The 27342-nt window shown below is 32.7% G+C and overlaps 1 protein-coding gene across 4 annotated transcripts in view; it reads right to left on the minus strand.

Annotated features, from left to right (window-relative positions):
• LOC107996139 (uncharacterized) overlaps window positions 1–27342 on the minus strand; it is a 101387-nt gene that overhangs the window by 10692 nt on the left and 63353 nt on the right. For 3 of the 4 annotated variants that reach the window (XM_017054056.3, XM_028665052.2, XM_062076150.1), the window contains one exon: window positions 10166–10396. In XM_017054056.3, the coding sequence (XP_016909545.1) occupies window positions 10166–10198 (33 nt within the window). In that variant the 5' untranslated portion in view covers window positions 10199–10396. Of the gene's footprint in view, window positions 1–10165; window positions 10397–11101; window positions 11373–27342 lie in introns of those variants that run through there. The other variant, XM_062076149.1, reaches the window with a different exon arrangement.

The following is a 27342-nucleotide window of genomic DNA, read 5'->3' on the forward strand; positions in this document are numbered from 1 at the left end:
AGATCGCATTTCCGGGATTACTGACCAAAAGAAAGATCTGCAAAGTCATATCCGTAATTGTATACACTTACATCGATATTATAATTTATAAATCTCGTAAAAAAAAAAAAGCAAAATGCAATAAATTAGTGCAAGTCATTATAATATTTATGATTTTATTAAAAAGCATATACAATTTAACATTTCATTCGATCTATAATCTCACGTGAGTATTCCTGAATATCGTATTTTATGCAAAATCAAATTTTTATGAAGACGTTTATAGACATAGAGATTATAAAACTTATATACTGATTCGATTTTTTTAAATATATATTGTATATTTTAAATATTTTGTCAAATCAAATCATTTTTTCAAAATATATGCATATTTTGTAAATTTTTTATAAATGCATTACATCCAGTAAACGTATTATCCTTATCCTAGCGAGGTGGTGATTTGAATACACATTTATGCGCATTTTAAAATATGCAGAAAAATTTTTACGCAATTCTCGTCGTCCCTGTTCCCTGTTTTGCTTTCCCCGATGCATGGAACGTGAGAAAATCATAGGCACGCCTAATTATCGTCGCCATCGAGATAGTAGCGTCAGTGATGTATTGTTAAATTAATTTTCCCTCTTTTATCTTTCTTTGCTGCGTAATTTATTGGACAAATGTCTGACTATTTTATTTGTTTTATACTGATTATTATCTCGTCAACCCTTTTTGTTTTATTATTTTTTTATTTTGCGAATATTCAAGTATCAAGTATATATATATTTATTGCATACTTAATAAAATGTTAAAGATGAACGATATAATGTAATCAATTTACATAATATGCGGATAATGTGATGCTACTTTGAGTAATCTTTATGTTAATGCTGTAAAAATAAGCAATTTCTTTTTTTATACAATTTTTATATCAAAATTCATAGATAAGATTTAATAAATATAAAAAGATATTTAATATGGTCACTTCAAATTAAAAAAAAAGAAATTTTATTTAATAATTATATATCTAATGATATAAATATATGCAAAAAGTATCAATATCAATTTGTAAAATTGATTTTAACTTAAAGACATGTTCAAATAATTTCTGACATAGTTATAAATTTTTTTTCTAATACAAAAAAAGAGAATTAAAATTTTTTTACAGAATATACAATTGTTTGCAAATTTTAAGTTTAATTTATTTTTGTAAAAATATGACATTGCCACTTTTTGCACCACACAAATATTATGTAATATGACATAAATAAATAATTATATGTATAATCATGTTAATAGAAAAATTCGTGTCTTCGTGTATCTTCAATAATAAATTATAATACTAAATTTAACATATTACTTCATATTAACACATAATTTATCATTATATCTCTTCCATGATCCACCTTAGAATAAATTTCAACTCTATAATCCTTTTTAAGGATTATATCTATCTTACAACACTGTTGAATCCAGCAAAGTTGAAAATGTCAGTGGCAGAACTTCTTATTAACATTTATCTAAGGATGATCATGCGATGAATCGTTGACAAGGCTTGATAGGCCTGTACCTGTCTCACGTTTCATAAAGTTTCACAAAAGTCGTCAATTATACCTGTAATCCGTTGTGTATAACTTTCTCCAGCCAAGAATGCATACATTACCGTAAAATTATTATTGGGAAAATAAAAACGAAGGTGCAAATTAACGGCAGTAAAAGCGTAAGAATATAGAAAGGAATTAAGTTAATAAGAACAGTGAAGTAAATTCGAATGCAAAATGTGAAGAAAATCATAAAATAGGATAAATTTTTCAAGCACATTAATTCATAATTAACTTTAGCTCGAGTTTATTTTAACTGATCGAATATGAGATAAAATAAATTTTCAATAAGAATACCAAAAAATATTCTTCCTAGAATTTAATAAAAAAAATTATTAAATCATAAAAAAAAATTCAAAAGATAAACCAATATAAAAGTTATCCTCTTATTAGATATATCAAATTACTTTGACTGACCAAAATTTTTATTTTTTTCCACACATTTGAATCAACAACGCATTTTGATATTTACAATGCAATTAAAAAATCCTATTTTTGACCGATCGATAAATACCAACGAAACGCAAAGATATTTTGAAATATTTCTTTTAAAAAATTTGAAACAAAATTCTCACATCACGTTATAACAAAAAAAATAATATATAAAGAAGTTGCACAAACCTCTTCCCTCACAAATCTCCCCAAATTGCTCAAAACGCTTGAAATTACACACCGAATCTATAACCATACCCCCAACTCCAACTTTTTTATCCTTGAACGTAGGGATAATAACTCATTGCGTGCACAATCGTTACGTGTAACTATTATAGATAACAAGGAAAATAAAAATAATAGCCCATCCCATAACTCGTTCCTAGCGATCAGTTTCTACCGAGTTCCAATGCAATTTAAACATCGGCCAACACGAAAATTGAAAGGTCTTGCGTATCGACGGCCTATGATTTTCTCCCGTGAGTAAGCAAACACGACTTGGAGCGCATGACAAACGGTAACTATCGAGAGGCTTGTTAAAGATAGAGCAACCGGGGAAATTCAGAGATCCTTGGTGAACGCTACTGGAAGGCATGCACGATGCCCCCGAAGGCCTGTTTAGACAGCGAACGTTTCGTCGTCTCTCACGATTGACATGTATAAATATTTGCTTAGTCGCCTAGCCAACGTTTCGTACGTGGATCGTACACGCGTGAATCCTGCGTATCCTGAACACGATATACACAAGTAAGGTCGTTCATGGAGAAGGAGAGAGGTTATAATAGAATTTGTAGCATGTAGGAAATTAATTCTTGCATGCAGATCTTTCCTGTGATTCTTTTTTTTTTTTTTGATGATGGAAGGATTTAAGTTGTTACGTTTTTCAAGTTTCTTAATTTTTGTTTTTAATCGATATAATTATTTTTCTTGATTTAATTTAACTTTTGGATGGAGGACTTTTGGAGGAAAAATTAGCTCAGGGAAAATTGGTATATTAGGAAATATAATTTCGAATGTTCATTTGAGAATATTACTTGTGTCTATCTAACATGAAAAGTGAAAAGAAAAAGATTTTTCAGGTTAATCTGCGTTTCAAAATTGTAGAGAAAAATCTGAAATATGTATTCGATACTTGGGGATACATAACTTGGAGAACCTTGAAATAAATTCGTTTGCTTTCTTTCTAGAAACTAATAGTTACATAAAATAGAATTTTTATTACACATCGTAAAAATAGCCTTTGATTTTACAACTCTTTCATTTACTCTTTCATTTACGAATTAAGAATGTTCTAAACAAAATTAAACTTAAAGAATAAATTAACGTAATCGATAAATCAATTATCTAAAAATTACTATTAAAAATATTTTTTTAAAACTACTAATAAAAAGTCTTTATTTTTATATGGCTATAAAAATAAAAAGAGGCCATTAAATACAAATAAGATAATAATTTTTCAATCGCATTATCAACAATTGCATTTCCAAATTAATGTTTCTCTTAAATTATTTTATTTCCAAACGCTGTAAATAGAGAAACAAAAGCCTTTTTTACCTTTCATTCCATTTGCGAATTGATTCGTATCGGAAGATTTGGATTCTTGCCAAAAGGTTTTTAAGAGGATAAACCGGAGGCCGAAATCCACCCACGACATACTAAATCACAGGAAGGCAGCAAGGAATAAAGCGTGCACGAAGTCCACAAATCCTCTTTCGTATTCTCAACTTACCATTCATAATATATTATTTGAAAATTGTTTTAAATTACAGTCTCGATCGTCGTGATACGTCTCAAAGATAATTGAAAACGAATCTACGAAATGAACAAGCTTCGTAAGACTCCTTATATCTTTGCATTAATTATAAGAATTAAATTAAAAAGAATAAAAAGTAACAAATTTATGAATATCAAAAACTTTTTCCATTCTTTCTTTCTCTGTCAGATTAATCTTCTCATAACGCAATTAGTTGAATTAATCGAATTTAACGAATCATACTACGAAATAACTCGTCGATCAAATTGACACGTGTATTTGTTCATTTTAAAGTAGTTGGATTAATTATTAAATGAAATGTAATTCTTTGAAAAATATTGTAATAATACTTTCTAGAAATTTTCTTTATTTTTTTGCAATATATCAGGCAATAATAATTGACACAACACGACGAACAACAAATTGAACGACATCGAATCGGTGATCGTGAATAGTGTGCGGCGTGGGTGGATGATTCAGCTCGAGAAGAGTAGATCGGTTGCTTTGAAATCGATACAAAACGTCTACGCACGATTGCTAACAGGATCGAGTGGTATTTCAATCGTGCACGCTTCGAAACGCTTGAAAGATGATCTGTCACTCTTTTATTCTGTCGCAGGTGTATACAGATCGATCGCAGATACGCGTAGAATAGATTCGATCGATGAAACAAGATAATCTTTCGATTCAAGAGATCTCCGATCTTCGACTTGCATTTAAATAACAACCTATATTATCTATCATTCTCAATAACGATTAATTAAACGTAACCATTAAAAGTGATCCAATTATTCGCAATTGTAATTTATTTCTCTTCTTTTTTTTTCGCTCCGAATTTTTCTAAGAATATTTAATTCGAAAAATATTTAATATTTAATGCAGGCGTGTGTATCGGAATAAGTAAATGGAGTTTAGAAAGTATTATCAGATAATAAAGGATTTAATTGGCTCGATTATACACTTTCGAAACCATAACCTCTATTCCCACTTTTCAACAAAGTGGCGCGCGCACATACCGCTATTAACAGGCGCGATATTCAAAGTATCATTATCGGGAGACACGCGATAATGATTTAATCGTGAATTTATTTGCAGCCAATTAATTAGCCGGTCGTTGCAATGGCAAATTGTACCTGCGAAACGAAGAAATCGTATACAGATAAATTTAATTCGCGATTTAATTCTCCTATCTAAGTTGACGCGTGCCTTCATTTTTATTTATGAACTTATTCTAAATAAGTTTGCCTTCCATCTTTCGACGATATACGTATACAGATATAGACGTATAAAAAGAGTTTACTTTCGAAGGATAATATATACACGATTATTTTTATAAAAAAAGGAGCGTTCTTTTTTTCTCTAATATTTTCTCGATCAATGCGAAAGTTTACAGTGGAAGTTTCAGTAGCGAGTTGAAGCGCGATTTTTTTTGTAATGTGATCTCATAATTGATCGGTTTTTCTTAGTCTTTGTTGTTCGTCCGTTAGTCATATTAATCCATTGTCTTCTAATATCGAATCACGTTCAAGATACTATTATACACGAGGCGTTATAAAAATGTCGAACACGAGTCGCGTTTATAACACAAGTATGAGGCGTTGTATTTCGATTATGAGGCCACTTATTGAGCTCGAGGAAGTTTTGCGGAAAAATCGTCAATGAGACAAAAATCGAGTTGTAAAAAAATCTGTTTAAATAACTCTTTAAATTTCCATTACCTAAATATCATGTAATAGTTTAACTTTATACTCCTCCTTTCCAAATTAAACATATATACGTTGAGATTAAAGAACATTCTTATTTAACGCGCGAAAATCTTCTGCATACAATCTTAACTTCCATTCAAAGTATTCTAATCCCTCCAATAAAAAAGATCCAAGAGAATCATAAAAATCATTGTCGGTTTTGCTTAATACCAAGCATGTTGCTTGTAGCTCCAATGTTTACTCGTTTCGCTTCAAGCAGGAGATCTTTTAACCGTGGCGTACAGAATAATCCCGAATCTCTATAATGATACACGAGGGACGAGCCGAGTGAAATATCGCAAAGAGCGCAAAGCCGTGTAATTTATAGCGCAAAGTTAAACAGATAATCCTGTGTGTTTTTTCCTTCATTATCGGATCACGATAAATCCAGAAAATTATTCAGAGAAGACAATGATTAATATTGAAAAATTTAACGTTTAAATACTATCACATTTACAAATGTAAATATCATTTTACGTTATTCACTTTGAAATATCATTATAGATTGTGGATTTTATAATATATAAATTGTATATCATACAATGTATATGCTTAAATTTTATCCCTAATATTAGAAAAAATTGAAAATATTATCGTCAAAATTTATTCGAGGAATGGAGGAAACTATGCTATTGAAGTCTCTCTTTGATTCATCCCGATATCTTAATCGGTTGCCGAGATATAACTAGTCAAAGTTTCTTAACGCAATGGAGAAATTATGAATGGGGGATCCGTGACCTATATTTTTTCCTGGAAATGTGTACTACGTTCTTCCAAGAATCGTATTATGCTTTTTCACCACTTGTCTGAAGTTTGGGATAGGTCAGTGAGACGAGAGCGCGAGCGAGAGATTCGAGTAAGCGATAAGAGATAGTAAACGATTAAAAATTACCCTTTTCTTTAAACAACGATATCTCGAGAACCGGAAATCGTATCGAGATAAATCAAAAAGGATTTTATAGAGCAAGGTTTTGCGCTTCTAATCATCGTTCATTTGTTCGCCGGAAGTCATTATCCTCGAAGTTATACGCGTTCAAATTTTTCCTAATTTTAATAGGCTAATCGCGTTTAGGTAAACGATCAATAAAATTACTTTCTCTTTCCAAAACGATATCTCGAGAACCGGAAGTCGTATCAAGATAAATGAAAAGCCATTTTAAAGAGCAAAATTTCACGCTTCTTTCGATCGTTCATTAGTTAACCGGAGGTGACAATCTTCGAAGTTATAACGGTTTAAATTTTTCCTAATTTTAATAGAAATTTAATCGAGTTTTACGCGATAAATATACATTTAATTCAGGAAAAACGTAATACACAACGATTTCATATTATAATCTACACCGAATTAAAAAGTCCTTTAATAATTGCATTCTTATTTAATCGACCGATTCGAGTTTAAATAATTACTGGCCTCAATGCGCTGACATTTGCAGCGTTAATTTCGAATTGGGTAATGATAAAACTGAGCAAAACGATCCAACCAAAAAAAAAAAAAAAAAAGAAAAAAAAAACCTTCCATCCTCCTGGATATTAGTGGGCGAGAAAGTCGGTCTTTCGATAAAAATTTTCCTTTTTTTTCCCCCATTTGGAGCACTTTGTGATGTCGCGGTTGCAGCTTACAGGGGATGAACGGTACCAGAGACGAAGCGGGCAGGGTTGTCGTCTGACGGCGCGTTAAGAGAATTATTTATTGGCACGATTGGCGCCTGGGGAACGATTAGCATACTAATATGCCCGGTAACAATTTTCCTCGCGTCGTTCCCCACAATCTCTCCCGTTCCTGCTAATCTGCCATTATTAAATTATCGCGCATAGGAGAACTTTGTGGCGCTGAGACGATTATCATTTATCAATATCACGGGGACAGCTATGGCGGCATTAATCGGCCGTGAATATTCGTACGTCGGCACGTAATGCTGGTGCAAGATAAAACTGGTATGTTATCGGCCCGTTTTAATAAGTACAGCGAATTCTTGGGTGCAGAAACCGTGGCGATGATCGGGATCAACCGCTTCCGGTCAGAAATTGATCCTCCCCCCTCCCCCTCCCCCGTGTAGCGGTATAGATCATTTCGAGGTGAGAAACAGGAGGCGTTTTAGAACCAATTAAGTAGAAACGGATATGTAATGAGATTGAAAAGTACGACCCACTTCGATGGTTTTTAGAATCGAGGAAGAAAAGATGAGTGAAAAGTTTGAGCGCCGTGAATGGATTATCGTCAAATTGAAATCTGTTCTGTTCTATTTCTTCCAATTTATCGCGATATTCCCAAAGAATGGCTGTATAATCTCTATAAAAGAAGAGAGAGAGTACATCGAGCATGAATAATAAAAGAGCAATTAGGTAAGAAGGTTTATTAAATCAGCTTCCTACGTATTTACATACCAACACGAAAACTTGGGCGTTCCTAAACACGGCCAACTTCCGCATAGTTTGCCACAATTATCTCGACGAGACAGGTACACGTGGTTAATGCTCGCATAAGTGATAAATTAAATTTTTTTTCGAAAATCACTCGCGAAATCTTCAATTCGAGCTCGAAATGAAATCGAGATACGATTTCAAACGAGAAATGGATGATTTACGCCCCGCTTTAATATATCCGATTTGCTACGAATGCAATACCATGGATTTGCACGAGTTCTATCTCGAGATTACGGTGAGATTGAACTTCCTCGAACAATTCTAACTTACTTTTTAAAAATCTAATACAATCTTAAGTAATCTTAAGTAATTATTCCAACATTCTATTTTCTATTTTTACGCGTATTAGAAAGGAACGTATCAATTACAATTACTTAAAAATTATTCAATTATAATAAATATAAATTGTAATATAATTTATCTCCTTACTGAACATCAACGACGATTAAATTCTTCTTTTCGATCAAGAAAGATGAAACTCTCTTCCAATTTCTTCTAAGGGATGGCATGAGGGCGGGTCGAAAGAGGCGATCTCGATCGCAATCGTGCGTCGGATAGGCGCCGATTCCTCGCATTGTCGCGTTCTTACACCTTGTTGTTCGCAACTTGTTCTGATATTATGATATACACGCGGCAGGAGACCTGTACGCGAATCGCCTTGGAAAATCTCGCGGTGAAAGGCAGTATTATTAATTTGCACGGATCGGTAATCGATCTTCGCCGCAAAAATCAATGGCGTTCCGATATTCTCGCAACGCCGCATAACCGAATAACCGTGTCATTAAAACGAGCTTACGAGCGCAGTCCAACGTGTCTCGATCTCGACAGTTAAGAGACAGAGTTACGCGTTGTAATCGCGTTAAAAATCTCGCCACTTGGAACGTGGAAAAGATCGCAGGTGCGATATGTCGGGTATTTCTTCTTTTTTTTTCTTTTCTGAATTCTAAACGGATAATGTCCAACTTGCGTATCCATTGTTTAAGCTCTGTTAAGCTCTGATAAATAATGTAACGATATTATAAGCATAATTTGTATCCTATCGTAATAATAGAAAAGAAAAGAAACTTCTTCCTCTTTTATTCAAGATCATGACAATTTTTGTTAAATGAATCAAGTTTAAAATTTGCATTAAAAATAATCCGCTTGGCAATATTACAGAAAATATTATAGAAAAGCATCATAATTATAAATTATAATCAAAAATTTGCTTTATTTATTTGTTTGTTCTTTGAAAAATTTCAACGAATGAAAGATTTCACAATATACTGAAATATTTTCTCGTTCATCAATCATTAGTCCGAACGTGAAAAAAAGATCAGATAAAACGATAAACTAAACCTGAGATATGGAAAACTTGGGAGAGGAGAAAAGAAGAAATAATAATGATAATAAACGAATGAAAAAGGATTCGAATTGTGAAATTTCTCTCGGTGGGTTGTATATTCGCGGTTATCACGTGAGAATGGTGCGGTAATTACACCCACAATGCTCATAGGCGATGATTTAAATCAGCGGATAGTTATCACGATCATTGTGTTGTGCACGAGTTATACGACACGTGGAAAGAATTACTTATTGTCGGGGTAAGCTGTATTTATGAGAACATTATTTTAACACCTGCTGGGCGAGCAAACGGTGACATTGTTTCGCCAAAGAAATTAGATTTAAATCGCACAAGAATTTTAAGAAAAGGATTTTTCAAAGAGAAATATCAGAAAGAAATATCAAATTTCTGACCGATTACTTACTCGAAGAAAAGATAATATATATATATATCGATTTTTCAAATACGAATTGAAAATAAACATCAATGTTCAATCATATTTTATAATCACATATATTGAAATTCTGAAAAATTATTTCCATTTATTCTATTTCCTTTCATTTTATCCCCAAACACGAGTAAAATAGAAAAGATTATCATATAATAAATTACCATATACTTGCACATGTATTCCCCTCATATTCCCCACCATATTCAAATTCATCGATGAAATATCACGCTAATGACCACCTTCTTTCACGCAACTTCACCCACGTTCAAACCAGTGAAATATCACACGTGTCATTATTACTTTGTCACCTTTCCGTTTACTCTACAAGCGCCATGAACAAATTAATCACCAAGTTGATCAATATATATACACAATTCTCCAATCGATCGATCAAAGGAGTCGAGGGGAGATAAATGGTATTTAAAAGGTTTGAAAAAAGAGAAAAGAAGGCGAACTCACCGCGACGAGGGTGCTGAGAGCTTCAATTCGCATAGTAGCTGGCCAGGCCAGCGGGGAGGCCGTAGGTTCCAAGCTGTTGGACCGATCACGTTCGTCGATCCACGATTATTGCACGGCGATCTTCCGTTTTCACTCGAGCCAGGTATTCGACAGGTGATCCGATTCTCCCGGTTCTACGTCGATTTCTCGCGATCCGTTCTGCAGTTCCGGTGACATGGCTCCTCCGCCGATCTGTTGAAAATATTTTACATTGTATATATATGTGTATTCTTTTGGGAATATATTTTATTAACGGTAGTACTGTTAATTGTAATTGAATATTGTTAATATTGATTGTTATTCAATTATTAAATGAAATTTAATAAAAATTTGTAAATAATCCGTTTAATTAAAGTAATATCTCAGAGGGGACTTTTTTTGTTCTTAATTATTTCAATCATTATATTCATCATCTTTTAAAACAATGTCATATCAAAAATTGTCTATATTTGAGTATTGAATGAGATATAAATGATTTGATTTTAATTGATTTTAATTCATAACACGTATAAAGATTAATTAATGTATTGTTCACGTGTTATTATTAAATTAACCATCGATGAAAATATTATGACTTTATCAAAAATTTTTTCGCTAAGAATTATGTTTTAACGTTTTGGATCAATTTTTTATCTTACTTTCCTTCTTAAATTCGTATTATCTATATTTTATTATAATTTGAATAATTCGATCCGTTGCATTTCTCTATTTCATTTGCTACTTCTCATCTATTTTTTATTACTATTAAAATAAAAAAAAAAGATACATACGAATCTGGAAGAAATTCAAGAATGTACAACAATTGAAAACTGATAAAACGTTCGAAATTTCAAATTCAAATTACAATACATTCCAATAGTATCTAAATATTTTTTTCATTTTCACAGAACACCATACTTCACGTGTCTAATCTAATCCGACATCGAATCTCGATCTATCATTCAACTTCATCCAATCCGTTACAGATTCATATCAAATATAATTTAACAGAGGGATTAAATTCCTCTCTCGCGAATGGAATCGAATTAAAATTAAATTATTAATTTTGATATTAATTTTACTAATGCCAAATTTATAATTGGAATAATTTTTGCACGATGATTTAAAATTACGTATATCACTGTAACACCTATAATAACACGACACGATCGCGACGACACGTTGCGCTAGACTGGATCGATCTTTAAGATTTATCGATAAAAGTAACGAGGGTACAGTTAAACGCCGGCGTTTCGGATAAAAAAAAGAAAAGAAAAAAAAAAGAAAAGAAAAAAGAAAAAAGATTAACACACGTTTCGTCACGAGTCGATATCTTATCTCAACGCGATTGATATCAATTACGTTCTTGTGCATGAACTGACCTACCAAAGCGATCCGTTCACCTTTCGAATATAGCATCATTGATAATCTTCCTTCGAACAAAGATTCCTGGCTCTTACCATTCTTTGTACTTGTACATACTTGTTATCTACGGTAGGTAATTTAGGTCATCTCAAAATTTTGAAAGCGTAATAAGAAGGATTATTTCTTGAGATGACTTTTTAATTCTCTTTTCAAATATACATCTATAACTCGAATATATCTACGTTTAAACTTGCTAATTTTAAGTTATTTTTAAATAAAGATTGAATGTCTTTAATATTATTCTCTTAAAATAGTTTATAAAAGACAATTTTCGTATTGATTTTTAATCTGGCATGTCGCTATTGACACAAGTAGGCTATTTATGCTAATGGTTATACATTATTATTACACTTAATGCACAACTGTTGATATTTAAACAAAAGCGATTCATAGAATTGGCCGGCAGTTTTGAGATCACGAAGGTAGTATCTACGATTTCTCTCTACGATTGCCGGTGTTGATAAGCTTATGCACCTATAGAATGGCGAGTATTAGATGCTGGTAAACGCTGCCGCTCCCAGTATCATTCGTTATATGAGTTAATGACTCTCGAGAAATCATCGATTGGTCCGTCTTGAAGCCGCGACGCCTCTCATACCGTGTAAACACGCCTTCTCACGTAATATAATGGACGAGAGTTAAATTTCGATCGTGGCGAATCTGAATTAGTAGAATTAATAACGATAAGAATTACCACTTCGATATCAAATATACTCATTGTAATAAACATCACCTGGCTATCTGAATCTTGAATATCTGAATATCAATCTGAATACTCGAATATTTGAATTCGAGTACTTTTTGAATTCGAAATAATTGGACTTGAATCTCGAATATTTGAATCTGAATCCGAGCATTCGAGTATTCGAACTTTTTGAATCTGAATACTGAAAGATCTGTACGTGAAAATTCAAGTATTTATATCCGAATATTCAAATTCAGATACAAAGATCAAATCTGAAAAGAAGGAAAACTTGTGAAGCGAATTTTATTTCAATATTCGAATACAATATTACGAACATCGAAGAGATTAATTTCAACTACGTAGATGAATAAACTACGTAGATCTATTAAATGTGGAATAAGGAAGATAAAATAATAATTGCGATGAAGAAAATGAAGATTTATTGCGCGATTCCCGTGGAACCAGTTTCAGCTCAATGACAAAAAGCTGGACGTAACTCGGAGGACTTCCATATGGACAGACTTTACAATGAAATATTATATTCAAGAATTATTGAAATCTGGTTATAGATCATGAAAATGGATTATTAATTTTCTACTTTATCGAGGCGAAGGTATTTAACGAGTCAATGCTATCGATAGATCGATTAATAAATCCGTGTTACAAGAGTAAATTATTCGATAAGAAAGAAACAGGATGAATAAATCATGGAATTTTTATCCTGTTTATATTATAATTATAGGCTTAATTATAGGCTGTGAGGTTATAATCGAATAATAGAGATATTTCCTTGGCATTTTTGTGACACGAGGTGAGAGATATTGCGAAATTATGAAACAAGATCGTGAAACAGAGAAAGGTTTCAACGATCATTTTCAAATATCATCGTGGACACGAAATTCTTATTAGAATGCTTCTTGTTTTTGCATAATCTCGTAATTTGCATCATTTTCTCGCGAAAAAATATTCCATGCCAATCCATCATTACTCTCCGATTGGGGTCTACTTTTTAAATCCAGGGATCCACACCATTTCGAAACGATTGATTAAATATTTATTACCCTAATTATTTTCTATATTTTCAATGTTAAATAAATTAAAGGAAAATTATTCAAACAGCTATTACTCGATGTAGAACAAAAATTTCATCGTTGTTGAAAAAAAAAAAAATAATGATCGACACATCACTCCACGTATTTCCTCCTATATTCGTTCTATATTATCGTGTTAAACTCAGAATCAGTACAAATCAGTGTAAACAAAAACTACATACGTGATACAGCAAATATTCCTTCTATGAAGGTTGTAATTAAGTTTTCACGGTCGATTACCGCGTTACAAGAAGATTGAGCAAACAATCTTACTCAAAATAACGCGACAAATAACAAATAATCTCATTCATTCGAACTCAAATTTTCTCGAATCAAGAGGAATTTAATCAACTTCGATCCAACCAGTTTCTGTCATCGATTGAACGTCTCTGTTTCAATCGATACCATAAGAATCGATTATTTCCCTCCTCCGATAATAATCGTTCCGTGAATCAATGAACGCGCGTAATCGTCAAGGGGAATATAATTTTGGATTGTGACGTTGGAAACACGTAATCGATGTAAGTCATGGATCATCGTCGATAAAAGCAGATAACATTTGCAGGCAGACGATCCCTTATCTAGCTTTACTCCATCGATGATAATTATAATTCGAGATATAATCTTTTTTACGCACGAATATTCTTTCGTGAGACGATTCATTGACGAGTGATTGAATCACTTTTTTTTTTACAATGATTAAGTGAATTAAAGTAAAAAGTGTAATTGAATCTGTGAATTTTCCATGTGGATACTTTATATCGTTTTATAAAAGAGAAAGGAATCGAAGATGTTTCGAATGTTATTAGTGAACGAGAGATGCTTTTCTATCGGCTGCTGAAAGGAGGCTTTTTTCTACGATTGAATTCGCAATAGAACACGGTCGAAAATTAACTTTCATGCAATTTTCTATGCTTCAATTGCAAGAAACGATTGATCAATCGAAGGTTATCGGAATTCCGAATCTCATTTTTCTTCTGAACGCCTCCACGAATCCGAATACACGCAACCATGATGCGTGATCGATGAATCGCTCTATGAAAAATGACTGATCGATCGAGAATAGATAAATAAAAATCGCAATTCTATTTACTTATTTTCTCTTATCTTTCTTCTAAATCTTTTCGCAAGGTGTATGATCGATAATTCATCATACGCGACTTCCCCATTCGGTCATCGTTCATGCGAAAGAGGATAAAAAGAAGTTTAAAAAGAAAAATAAAAAGGCGAGACCCTCGGATATTTCTCGTATCTCCTTCGCAACGATATTTCGACGATTTATTATCGTCACCTCGAAGATACGAATCGTCGTGGGATATCTGTTTTTACACATCGCCATACAAACTTTTATTCTTGCACGAAAATATCAGAAAAGTTGTTAGAGAATATTTAAAATATTTAAATATATATTTTATTCTTTCTTTAATTCATTTATTATTTTAAAAGCGACAAGGGAATATCTTGTTTCAAGAATCGAAATGGCGCGTAATCCACTTTTTATCTATTTAAAAGCTTTGAAATAGTTTGGAATATTGGATGGTGAGCAACGAATGGTGAAGCAAGGAGAAACGCGCATAATTCACGGAGAAAGATAAACCGGGGAATTTCGCCTCGTAAAATATTTCGTCATAAATGCGGAGGCAGGAAGCGAGCTTTCGGTAGAAAGTGAAATCGTATCCACCTACGATCGAAAATCGAGCAACTTTCTCCTCTCCTCGACGAACAACCCCTTTGTACGGTTCATACATATATATATATATTAATTGTGAAAAAATACTTTCCTTCCGATATTTAATTTTATTCGTGGTAATGGAATACCACGAATTCAATCGTATCATATTCCGAATCCAATTTTTGAATAGCTTTGAAAAATTCTGAAATGTTTGTTGCCTGTATTCCTTTCTGAAGTCAAATTTTAATTGAATAATTTCGCACAACAACACCATATAATTTGACAAATGAGCACATGAATATTTTCTATCGTTCAAATATCTGCACTTTTCTTAATATTCTTAATAATATTCCTCCTATCGTCAAAATATTTTTACTATCTTCTCGCGTACGTGTATACGTATATACATCCGTTTATCGATCCGATGTATACTACGAAGTGAGCGTTACATGTCAATCGATATATATCGATACTCGCTTTGCGAGAAAAAAGATGGCGGACCGAGCGAAACCATCCCGTTTACAATATAAAAAGTTTATTGTATCATTATTACGTTATACGAAATCCAATTAAAATCTATACATATATATACATATATGCACCAATATTTATACGTATAGAGGAAGCGGAATAGCAACAATTAGCGAGATATCGATTCGCGGCAAAACTCGTGTACCTCGCGATCTCAAGGATCAGATAGAAAGGCTGCGCTTTAATCGCGCGATATTTGCAAGAACGACTGCGAACTTGTAACCGGAGGGGAAAACTTTATGGTATACGGGTTTCAGATAGGGATTACGGGTAAATTGGATCTCGTTGTAATCGTTCCCGCCATTTTTATCAAACACATCGCGTTCCAACCATTATGTAACCGCTCACTTTTAATTGGCCGCGATATAACGTTCGCTATTATCGCTAATTACACGGGTAAATGAATATATGAGCATAATGGTGAGATCGCGAGTGTGGTCATTGATCGATGACGATAATTCGTCGGTGACATGGAAATAATTTTTCATAGCGCGCGATAAACGCGCGATAAAACGCGAAACCTTGCCACGCAACGTGGATAATACAATGAGAGAAATGTAATATGTAATGCGCGATAGATAATGAAATAAATTTAATAATAACGAATCGAGATCCCCATCTCGGGAAAAAATATGAGCTGTTTGATTTATTTTTGCACATGAGCGTATTGTTGGTATCGATGTTTTCTCTTTCAAAATATATATACACGTGCAGAGCTTAATTATAAGCCATGGATAGACGGAAAAAGTTTAAAAATTCTAATCTCGTTTGTGTTACGGTATTCTATTGTGTATATATATATATATAATTCGATCGTGCGATTAATTTGAATTTAACGTGTCGGATTATAGAAATTGTGTCTAGATGGAGAACATCGATCGCATTTGTGGAAAAAATTGGAGGACTCCTAACGAGCTTCGAAAAGATTTCAATTCGGAAACAATGTATCGCGATTGAGCAATGAGAGATCGTATCTCGAGCATCGATGATTTACGCAGGTTGGATTTAGGATCAGACAGGTAGACATACGAGATAGCGCTAAATGGTGATCCAGATCGAAGTTGAAGATCATCTGTGAGAGGTCAACAGAGTGGAAATTTATATTAGATCGAATTTATATTAGAAGAGAATTGTATTGTCAGATTTGAATTGCAGCATTTTTCTGCAGATTTTAAATTGAGAAAATTTAAAATTAAATTAGTATAATTAACTTTGGAATCAGGATCAAATCATCAATCCAAAACAGGTGTAAATCTCAGATTCTTAAATCCACGAACCAAGCTTTAGATTTCAAAATGAAAAATCACTATATATCACAAGACCAAGATTATTTCATCGTGTTAAATGCTATTCAAATTCAAATTTTTATCAATAATAATAATTTAAATTATAATTGAAAAACTAAACAGAATATTGAAAATTGATTTCACTAATAAATTCATAGAATACATAGAGAGATTGCCTTTTACCATTCAACTTTACAAAATTTATTCTAATGTCAGTTAAGAATGTGAAAACCTAATTAAATTCTATACAATTTTGCATAAAGCTAATAAAAAGCTGGTATTTAAGAAAATTTGTATTTAAATGGTTTTTGAATTTTAAGATTTTCTGAGATCAATAGATAGGAACGAAGATACAATAATAAGATCGAGCAAAATTCTAGCTCCGTTCGACGAGATTAAGCAAAGTCTTTTGCAAATTTTGAAATTCTTCCAAAGATTTCAAGAATTCCAATCCAATCCAATGTAATCTAATCAAGAACATATCTCTAATCAAGAATCGATAACTAAAAATAAAATTGATCAAACGCGTTGAAAATCTTCATATTTAATAAAAATTCCATCGAATATCATCAATGAATTTTATAATCACATAAAATTTCACCAAGTTCGACTTATCTAACGATTAAACAGTATAAATGAAATATTTGATTCTAAACGTCACAATGTCTGCTGTACGCTTTGAATAATTCGTAGAAACATTTTCTAGATTTTAATATATATCTAAATTTTGCATAATCGAATGTATAATCGTTCGCAATAATCTAACAATAAATTGTAATCGTAATTCGATCGAGAAATATCTCGATCTCTACAAATTTGATCGATCAATATCGTGCTAATGTTCAATTGAATGTTTCTTGAACTCTGGGAATGCTTAATCGAATTCGAGGAAGTCGAGTAACGTTATATTGCCGTTTAATGGGCTCTAATGAATCTAGTAATTTCCTATCTGGAGTTGGATTCGATCGAGTCTGTAAAACGCTGACCCCTAATCTTATGAGATTAATGGCAATCGAGCAATGTGACAGTTATAATAAACCTCGGTTGATGCCCGATGTAATTTGATTATTTCCAATAAAGTTTGACAGAAATTACTATCTATTATTTTCTTCGTTACTTGTGTTCAGTAACAGATCTGATAATGCTCGTTTCAAAAATTACAGAAAGTTTGGTTATACATTTTTCAAATTTCGTTAACATACGATAATCGTGCAACATTTAAGATCAATGATTTAAACCTTATCTTATTCTTTAAGAATCTGACGATACATGAAAGACAAAAAAAAAGAAAAAATTCCTTCGTCCATTTTCTCCAATTAAAATTAAAAAATACTTCTCTTTTTAACATATCTTTTGACGAAGATACAAAAGAATGCATGGAAAAGATAGATACAAAATAGATGTCAAAATGAAACGTCCTGTATTTCGTGCATACACACATTCGAAATCTGATAAAGACGCGAACATAAATTTGAATATGGTCGAATGTAATTCGTGCTAATGTATAACAAAGGATAAATAACGCAATATCTATAACAATATAAAAATCACATAGGAAATTAAGCTTCGAAAACCGGCTTATACGAATAATGATTCATCGAGAAATGTATATGACTTGTACCTTTGAACAATGAATCCATAATGTGACTCGTGTTATCGAGAATCGTGGACAGAGATAGTCTACTCGAAAGAAGGGAAATTGAACTTTACTTTGAATCATACAAGTGAATGAGAATCGGTACGAACTGATAATCATGGATGAGTGTGCGTTATTACACTTACTTGCAATTTTTTCACGATAGCGCCGGCGCTTCTTAATCTAAAGAAGAGGAGGAAGAAGAAAAAAGAAAAAAACCTGTCACAATTTTATCATCTTTTATTTTTAACTTTATATTATATAAACACGTTTTAGCAAAGTATTTTATAATAACACGTTAGTGAAACGAAAACAGGTTTTCAGATTTTTGTGGTTCTTGTTAATTAATAAAGTCGCGCGAACGTTGCTTTATTATAAAAATATAGGTTATACGGTGTGTCTAATTATTTTCTTTATTGCCGTGTTGATTCTGATCGTGTGATACGTTTAAACGGGTATTATTAGAGTTCAGTATTAGAATAATTAAGTTAAATTAGAATTATTATTAAAAAAAACGTTGTTATATAAACGTATCGATAGTTTTACGTTATTTATTCCTGTGAGTTATGTATAATATTTGAAAGCACGTATCACATAGATTCGTACATTTCCACGGTTCAAAAAGAAAGTGGAAATTTGAATGATTTAGATTTAGAAATGCGCGATGTCGTACGTCGCTCGTCGATTGATCGAAGTGAATACGAATACTTTCAATACACCTTATTTATTATGTTTTTATCGTTACTTTATTAGCAATACCGTGAATCAATGAACCATCGATGATAACGAAAGCCTCTTGCAACATGCTAAACAATAATCAAACAGCGCGTTAACGATGTTGTATCTCGATAACGCGATAAATCCTCTCCGTGTATAGGGGGACATGTTTTCATAGGACTTACTGCACATTGGCGAACGTTTCTTTTATATCAAAGGGAAAAAGGAAAAGCTGGTTTCGCCTGGTCGGTTTAATAAATGCAAAACGGCGACCGCGAGATCTGGTTTCGAATTACGATAAAGATTCGAAAGAAACGTCGGTCACACAATGTTCACATTTTCTACAGGGTGATTCACATCGAGGCTCTATTCTATTTTCTTCGTGCATGGCTCGAGTTCGACCTTTGGAAAGGATTGGGAAATCACTTGGACTCGTTTGCGATAGATTTAATCCGATTGAAATTTATATTTGTAATTTTCATTCGAATCAGTAATCAGTACATGCTGGATGCTTATGAAACGTGTTTAAATCCACGGAATGGACGACACGAAAAGAGGTACGATTTTAAATATTTTTAAACGAGAATTCGTGGTAAATAAAATCAAAATATAAATTTCTTCGTTGCTCCAACGCGTTCGCTGTAATAATTGAACCGAAAAATTATTCAAATATCGTCTTCATAGATTTCTTCAAAATCCTTACTGAATTCAATTGGAAATGATATGGAATAACGCTTAAAAATATCCTCGGCGAGGCATAGACAGAGAAATAGTAGGAAGAGCGAGCGGTTGCGTCGTGACGATTTTACGATCCTTTTGACGTCGCAATTACTCCTGGTTAGACGACGCGTTTTAATGACCGTGCAACCGTTCATTTGCATCGCCGCTTACGGTGTTCGGTAACGAGGAAGCGTAGTAAAACAAACAGCGTTCATAGCGATTGCCGTGAATTTTACGTCGTTGGCGAGGTTCTCATCCGTATACAATACGTGAACACGTTTAAACACAGGAGCACGGATAACGTTACAAAATGTGATTCATGCGGCTCCCCCATTTTCACTCTGTGCAACCCGCAATTTTGCAATTCTCTCTGACCGCTGATAGATAAGCTAAGCGATGCTTTGTCTTTCTTCTTCTACTTTTTGTTTTTTAGGTTAGATTTTTAAGTTGGACAAGATTTTGTTAGTAGATAGGGATAGGTTGAAAATTTCGTTTGTTTCGAGGAATGAAATTCCGTTGATTCGATTGATTTTTTTAATTGGCATTGGTTATTTCTTATTTCTTCTTATATATTTTGAGATTGTTGCATTCTTTTAGATTTCAAATTGCTTTTATTTCAAGATGGAAGCAAAACTTTGGCGCCAAATTCGAATATAATCGTATAATAATAAGGCTAAATTGGATAAATTATGGGATCGGCAGAATGATGATTATTTCTTTTTTATTATTCTTAAATTCTTTTAATTTCAAGATGGAAGCAAAATCAAATTCAAATACGATCATACAATAATAAAGCTAAAAAAGACAAATTATCAAGATAATATGATAAAATATTGAATGTTATATGCGCCAACTTTTGAACCAACTGATCGAAAACTGATATTTTGTTCAAGCTGAACAATTTTTAGTAAAACTGTTTAATCCTTTTTTCATTTTCGTGCAAACTTAATACGAAATGATCATTTTAAAGAATAAAGGTGATCTCTGTCCCTGGATGATCGTGTATTAACGAGGAACTAGTCGAAAGAATTTTTATAACAGGTCGAGATGTACAGCGAACATAACCTAAAAGTATTTATCTTTTAACCGATAAATAATCACGCGAGACTCGTTTAAATTATTCGATAAATATTTCTCTTTCTTCGTCCTCACGGCATTTCCTTTATCCTTTATCCACCTCCTCGCCTCACCCGACCATCTCCTTTTCTTCTTACTCTTTCAATATTCCAATCGATTTCGTATAATTTACATAAAATAACGATTAATGCATACGAGTCAGCCGAACCTGATCTCGCTTCCACGTACATAAAACTCTCCCTGCTCGAGCTGCCCCCGAGGGGACAAACGATGCTCGAAGTTACCAAGAAGTAACGTTACTCCCTTTCTTGTAAATTATACCGTAACACCTGGATACTTGGGATGCCCGAAGAAGTTGTCCTATTATCAACCATGTGCCAACTTCTTTTCCTGCTCCTGTGCAGATTACAGTCCAAGGATTTGTGTCCCTCTTCCATTGGACAAAAAATCGCATAACACATCACGCTGCACTCGTAAGAGAAATTTCGTTTAGAAAAATAGAAAAAGATAATCTCGAAGTCGCGGTCAATTCATCGGTCCTCGAAGAGATTTTCATTTCATATCACCTTAGTTTTATTATATTTAATTATTATAAATTAAATAAATCATAAAGTTAATGATAAAGCTATATTTAATAATAAATGTCTAGTTAATGTAAAAATATAAGGTATTAATCTAAAAATATTTACAATTATAATGTATATTATTAATCTGATAAAAATAATAATATTTGATTGATATTTTGATTTTGAAATAATTTTAAATTCATTATATATAAAATTTAAAAGTAATTTAATAATATATAAAGTAGTACCAAGCTCGAAATTAAATCATTTAATTCCAATTAACGAACGTGATATATCTTAACCAATATTTGTTTCTCTAAAATCTTTCTCCAATAATACACTCGTTATCTCTATAATGTATACACGGCTAATTAAAAGGAGTGAATTTTTCGTCAAATTCTGGAAGCAAGAAGTGGACAAGTGCTCGCCACGCTTAATCAATCGTACAAGAGCCAGAGGATAACCGTTTGACAACTACCGGGTGTAAACGCCCACAGACAAGACCGTCGAGCAAGAGCAACAACGGTTGTCAAATCCGTTAGACGACGTTAGTCGTGTCATTCGACTTGTACAGCCACGCGACGCTTGGTACTTTGGTAATTCACTTCCTCAACTTTGGCTCGTCCGGTTGATTTATACGCGGATATCCTGGACACGCCTCGGCACTTTTCGAATTGAGCCGCCCTTTTAGACGAGACAGGCTCCATTACGGCTAGTGATGTCGGCTATTTCGCGTCTCGACACCCCGTGGAGAAACGAGGGGCGTCGATGAGCCCAATCGAGGAAACTCGTCTCTTTGGAAATTTATCTACTGGAGGAGAAAATTATCCAAGTGTGACTGCTTCGAGTTTTCTCTTAAAAAAATTTTGTTTTTATTATTTTACGTTAAGAAAGGAAGAATAGAACTAGCGAAATTAATATTTGTATGCGTATCGTTTTTATTATTTTACTTAAAATTAAAATTGAAATAGGATATTGAATAATATATGTATATTCTTCTTTCATAATCGGATAATTTTAACTTGTAGAAACTTTGATGGAAATTAAAAAAGTATAGTATATATTTATTAGAAAGTAGCAGAGAGGTATGTTTAATCGATTATATCGTGATACATGTACACCAATATAGGGGGAATTTCTTCCTACATTCAAATATAAATAAGTCAATAAAACGTTTGACGAGGCTAATAAGAGACGATTTAACATCTATTCGTTGCTCGTTCGTTTTAATATGCAATACACGATCCTTCGATCCTTCCCACCTCGCTGTGTACGAACGCAATTCTACAACGTTTTATTACCAGAGGGATCGTCTCTTTCCCGAGCTTTTATCACAATCGGACGTAATAAACCGACCGCGTAAAGTTCATTTTACTTTTGCCCAACTTCTTTTATCGCGCTTTAATCCCTGTACAATGCAATGCAATATTAAAGAATAACAGTGAAGGATAATGCGAATCGTTAAAATAGACACGCTACCCAGTAAAGTAGCCTTAAGCATTAAACCAAGGATTAGGATCGTAAAACGCAATCAAGCTTCGCAAGAGAAGTATAATTTATACAAGTGTGAACAAATAGACCAAGCGACCTGTACAGTTATATTATTATTACTGAAAAAGATCAGAAAGTATCACTAGTATTCTTTTTAATTTCTAATAAATTTCTAAAACCTTACAGACGAAACGAATTCGAGAAATAAATTAAATCATTAATTTTTAAATTCTCGAGTTTCTTACGTTTAAAAAAAATTACTCAAAAATTATGAGAAATATTTTGCATAAAAAAAAAATCATCAACGATTTTTATTGGTTAGAAGAACTTTTTTATTGAAATATTCTCTGCTATTTTTAAAACTGCGATTTCTTCTCCTTGTAAAAATATTGAATTTAGATTCCATTTCGAATATATACATATATATATTTCTCGACATCGCCAAAAATAACCGAAGGCACGACCAAAGACAAATTTGTGTCGTGTATATCGAACTGTATTATGTGCGTATCGTCAAACAAGAAAAGATAACGAGAGAGGAAGAAAGAGAGAAAAAAGAAATGTTCCTCGACAAGAGTGAGAAATTCATTCATGACGTTGTTCGTGAATGGTTGAGGTGGAGCTGGTGTAAGATCGTCGAAGGCCCACGAGGGAGAGGACTGGTTTCCGAAACCAGTCGCCAATTAAAACGACACGAAAAGACACGATGGGCCGAGTTTATTACGCATTAACCATTCTAATATATTTTTTTGGAAATAGAAAAACCTGAATTTCGTGTTCGTTGCACCGTCTACACGCTGTTCGTCACATCTTCTGACCTCGATATTTCTCAGCTTGAATTGTTTCTGATAGCCCAATGTTCCCTGATCTTTTTTTTACAAAATTAGGGGATTAATCCGAGAGCAATTATTATTCTTACGTTTTATTTTTTGATCGATGAGATTGTTATTCGGTTTTGGAAAAGTAGCTCACTCACTATTCGTTATTTCATATTCATTTGATTAAAAAATTCTGATTTGAAGGAGAATTTGTATGTATAATAGAATATTAGAATATAATGCATTATTATTTTTTCAGTGGAAAATCTCTTAAGGAAAATTTTCAGAGGTTTAACGTGTCTTTCGAATAAAATTATAGTATTTTTAGAACGTTGAAATCTGAATATTTTATAATTTAAAATTTTGCATTGTCTTGAATTTTAGAAAGAATTGCGTTTAAAAAGAACGAATATCGAAACTTCACTTCGTTCTTTCCCTTCAAAATGATGATATTAGTTTCAAATGGTTATCATAGCGGGATACGTGTATACAGAAGATAATACGCGGGTTTTTTAAAATTATTCGTCCGCGGAGATTGATTTAAATGAGTGGAAAAACTGGTTAAAACCTAGGTATTTCAACATTTTATACACGCGCCACTTGAGAAATGATTAATTGATCGATACGAAATACAAGTGAATGTCATGAGCATGAGCAATTGCTCGAGCAATATTTAATGAAATTAATAAGATTGAGAGGAAATGAGAGGAAATGGAGGAAAATAGGAAAAGTAACCGGAGAATAAACAATATGGTTGTTCTAGTTATCTTGATATTAATTTTAAAAATTTCTTAAATTTGTTCCTACTGATAAATAGGTGTGGAGATGAATAACGAGAGTTTATTCAGATATTGATTTTAATATAACTATTTATCTTTTTATTTTTTATTTTTCTTTTCACAATATTTTCATTTTTTATGAATATCAATATTTGCACAATTTTGCAAACGAATGATTTCGCCAATATTGTTTCTCAATTAGAAAACGTTGGTGGAAATAATGTGGAAATTTTGAAATGAGAAATAATTTTAATTTCAAAAGTTGACATTACCTATTGACATTATCGATAATTAAAACGCTTCATTCTCATTCAACTCGTTATTTCTAGTCACATAGAATATCAGACGATCTCAACAAAGTTTCCATCCTTAAAATGTTAAAATATTCCAAAAATTTAATTACATAATCAATTCAAAATATTCAGAATTCTTTCACATTGCATCCAAGATAAATTGCAGAATTCTAAAAAGATAAATGGCAGAATTCTATATCGCGCCAAAGATAAAGCCGCGGAGAATATTCCAATATCAAAATTCTATATTCCACTAAACGTAAATCTACGGGATTCCACGACAGAATTCTCCGTTGCATCAAAGATAAATCGCCGGAATATCTTCGAAATTTTATTTCTCGCCCGTTTCTCGCCGTTATCGTGAGAAAAAAGCAAGCACCCTCTTTCCATAAACCAGCCACTCGCGGCCACCATGGTCATATGAATCATTCGGCCGCAATTCGCTTTCCTGTTGCAGACCTTGCAAGAGCAAAATCAACGAGAGAAAGAAAGAAAGCGAGAGCAGGAGAAAGAGGAACGCGTGTAGTTGCGGGTGGGTAGCCGGCGAGAAAAGAAACACATCTCAATGCGTGTTTTCGCCCACGTCATCCAGCCGCTTGTGTTTCTCCATCGCACACATTCGTGGATATAAGCACCGGCGAATCGGTGCTCGTGCACACGTTAATGTCTTACTCCTACGAGGGCGACACGGTGAATAAGCGAATGAATTGCCTTCATTACCGCGATGTATGCGGCGCCGCGAATCATGAAAATCGAGGTAGCGAGGCCACGAGTATTGTTTAATAATAATAAACCGGCCAGAGACGATTCTAATTAATCGTGAAAAATTTTCTCCTATACTTTTTTCTTATTCCGTATTCCGTCTGTGGGTAATTTTTTTGTTTTTAAATCCAATCAATTTCGCCAACGATACTTTCGCAGTTTCACGATCAATTATTAATCATTAGAATTTGTACAACGATATATACGATGACGTACATGGATAAAAAAAGAATGATTCGACGCAAGTTCGACATCCACCGGATGGAGGAGAATCTGTGAGAGTGGTTTGTTCGTTTAAAAATTGCTCGAGAAGAAAATGAGGATTGACGTTAACGTTGCCTGAAAAAATAAAAGGGGGAATTTACTTTGTGAAAGTTCGTGCAAACAATGCCTCGACCGTTAAACGTCGTCGTTCCTCGGGGGAAGAGAGCAGACTGATGTAAATCTTTGAACCGCGAAACGTGCTAAAAAAAAAAAAAGACCCACCCCCGCGACATTTACAGGTAATACGGAATAAGTAACAATGCGAAGAAACCGCAACCAGGACATTTACAAGATTTGTTTAAATGGTTCCTCTTTGTCATTTTGAAGACAGATCATGTCTAATATATTTTTTAATAATATTTAAAAAAGGAAATTAAAGTCTCTTATTAAAAAATAACATTACACTCGCATTATATTATTGTTATTGTTGAAAAGTAAAATTAAAATATATTTTTTTTTTGATAGATCAATGTATTTATTCATTTTTATATGAATTTTTTATAAATTCTTAATTTTGTATCAACTATAAAAATTTCATTTCGTCAATTTGGAAAATTAATCTACTTAAATATTTTAATTTTATCAATAATAGCATTGTTAATTTCAATAATTTTATAATTATTAGTATCTAAATAAATAAGTTTTATAATTATAGTTTAAGATTTTTTAAATTTCAAACATTAATTTTATATTATCATAAAATTAAATTAGCTCAAGAACGATAACAATTTAATTTTACAATTTCCTAATTTCATTTTCAAAAACCTTTAAAATAAAGTATTGAAAATTGTTAAAGAGATATCTGTTAATTAAAATTATCATAAAATTACGAGAATTAATCAATTTATCGTATCAAAAACTTTTATAGAAATATCGAATATATGTACCTAAAGTTTCATATAAAACAGAATTATTATTATATTATTTCGACAATACAAGTTTATCAATTGAATATAAGTTGAATGAAAACTTTTGCGACTAACTATACCTCTCAGCTGATCTACAAGGTTAACGTAATGTTCGATATTATTAAGTAAACATTGGATGTACACCGGTTATCATTACACGTGATTGGCAAAAAAAGAAGAGTAAAAAAATATGAGAACAAGACTCGTGGAATTGGACGAATTTGCATACAGTTGTAACCGTCCTTTACGATCAATTATCGTCTAACATGCTATCGATGCATTTAAAATGATGAAAGGAGGGAGGGGAGACACGTATGCAAAGCGCAAGCGCAACTTTCGAACCGATTGTCATTAGTTCACGGTGGTCCCGCGGGATAAAAAGATGCACGAGGTAACTCTACCTCGTGTTCACTCGTTGTGGCGGCATGCTTTCTTCCA

Source organism: Apis cerana, linkage group LG6 (assembly GCF_029169275.1).
Source record: "Apis cerana isolate GH-2021 linkage group LG6, AcerK_1.0, whole genome shotgun sequence".
Taxonomy (NCBI): Eukaryota; Metazoa; Arthropoda; class Insecta; order Hymenoptera; family Apidae; genus Apis; species Apis cerana.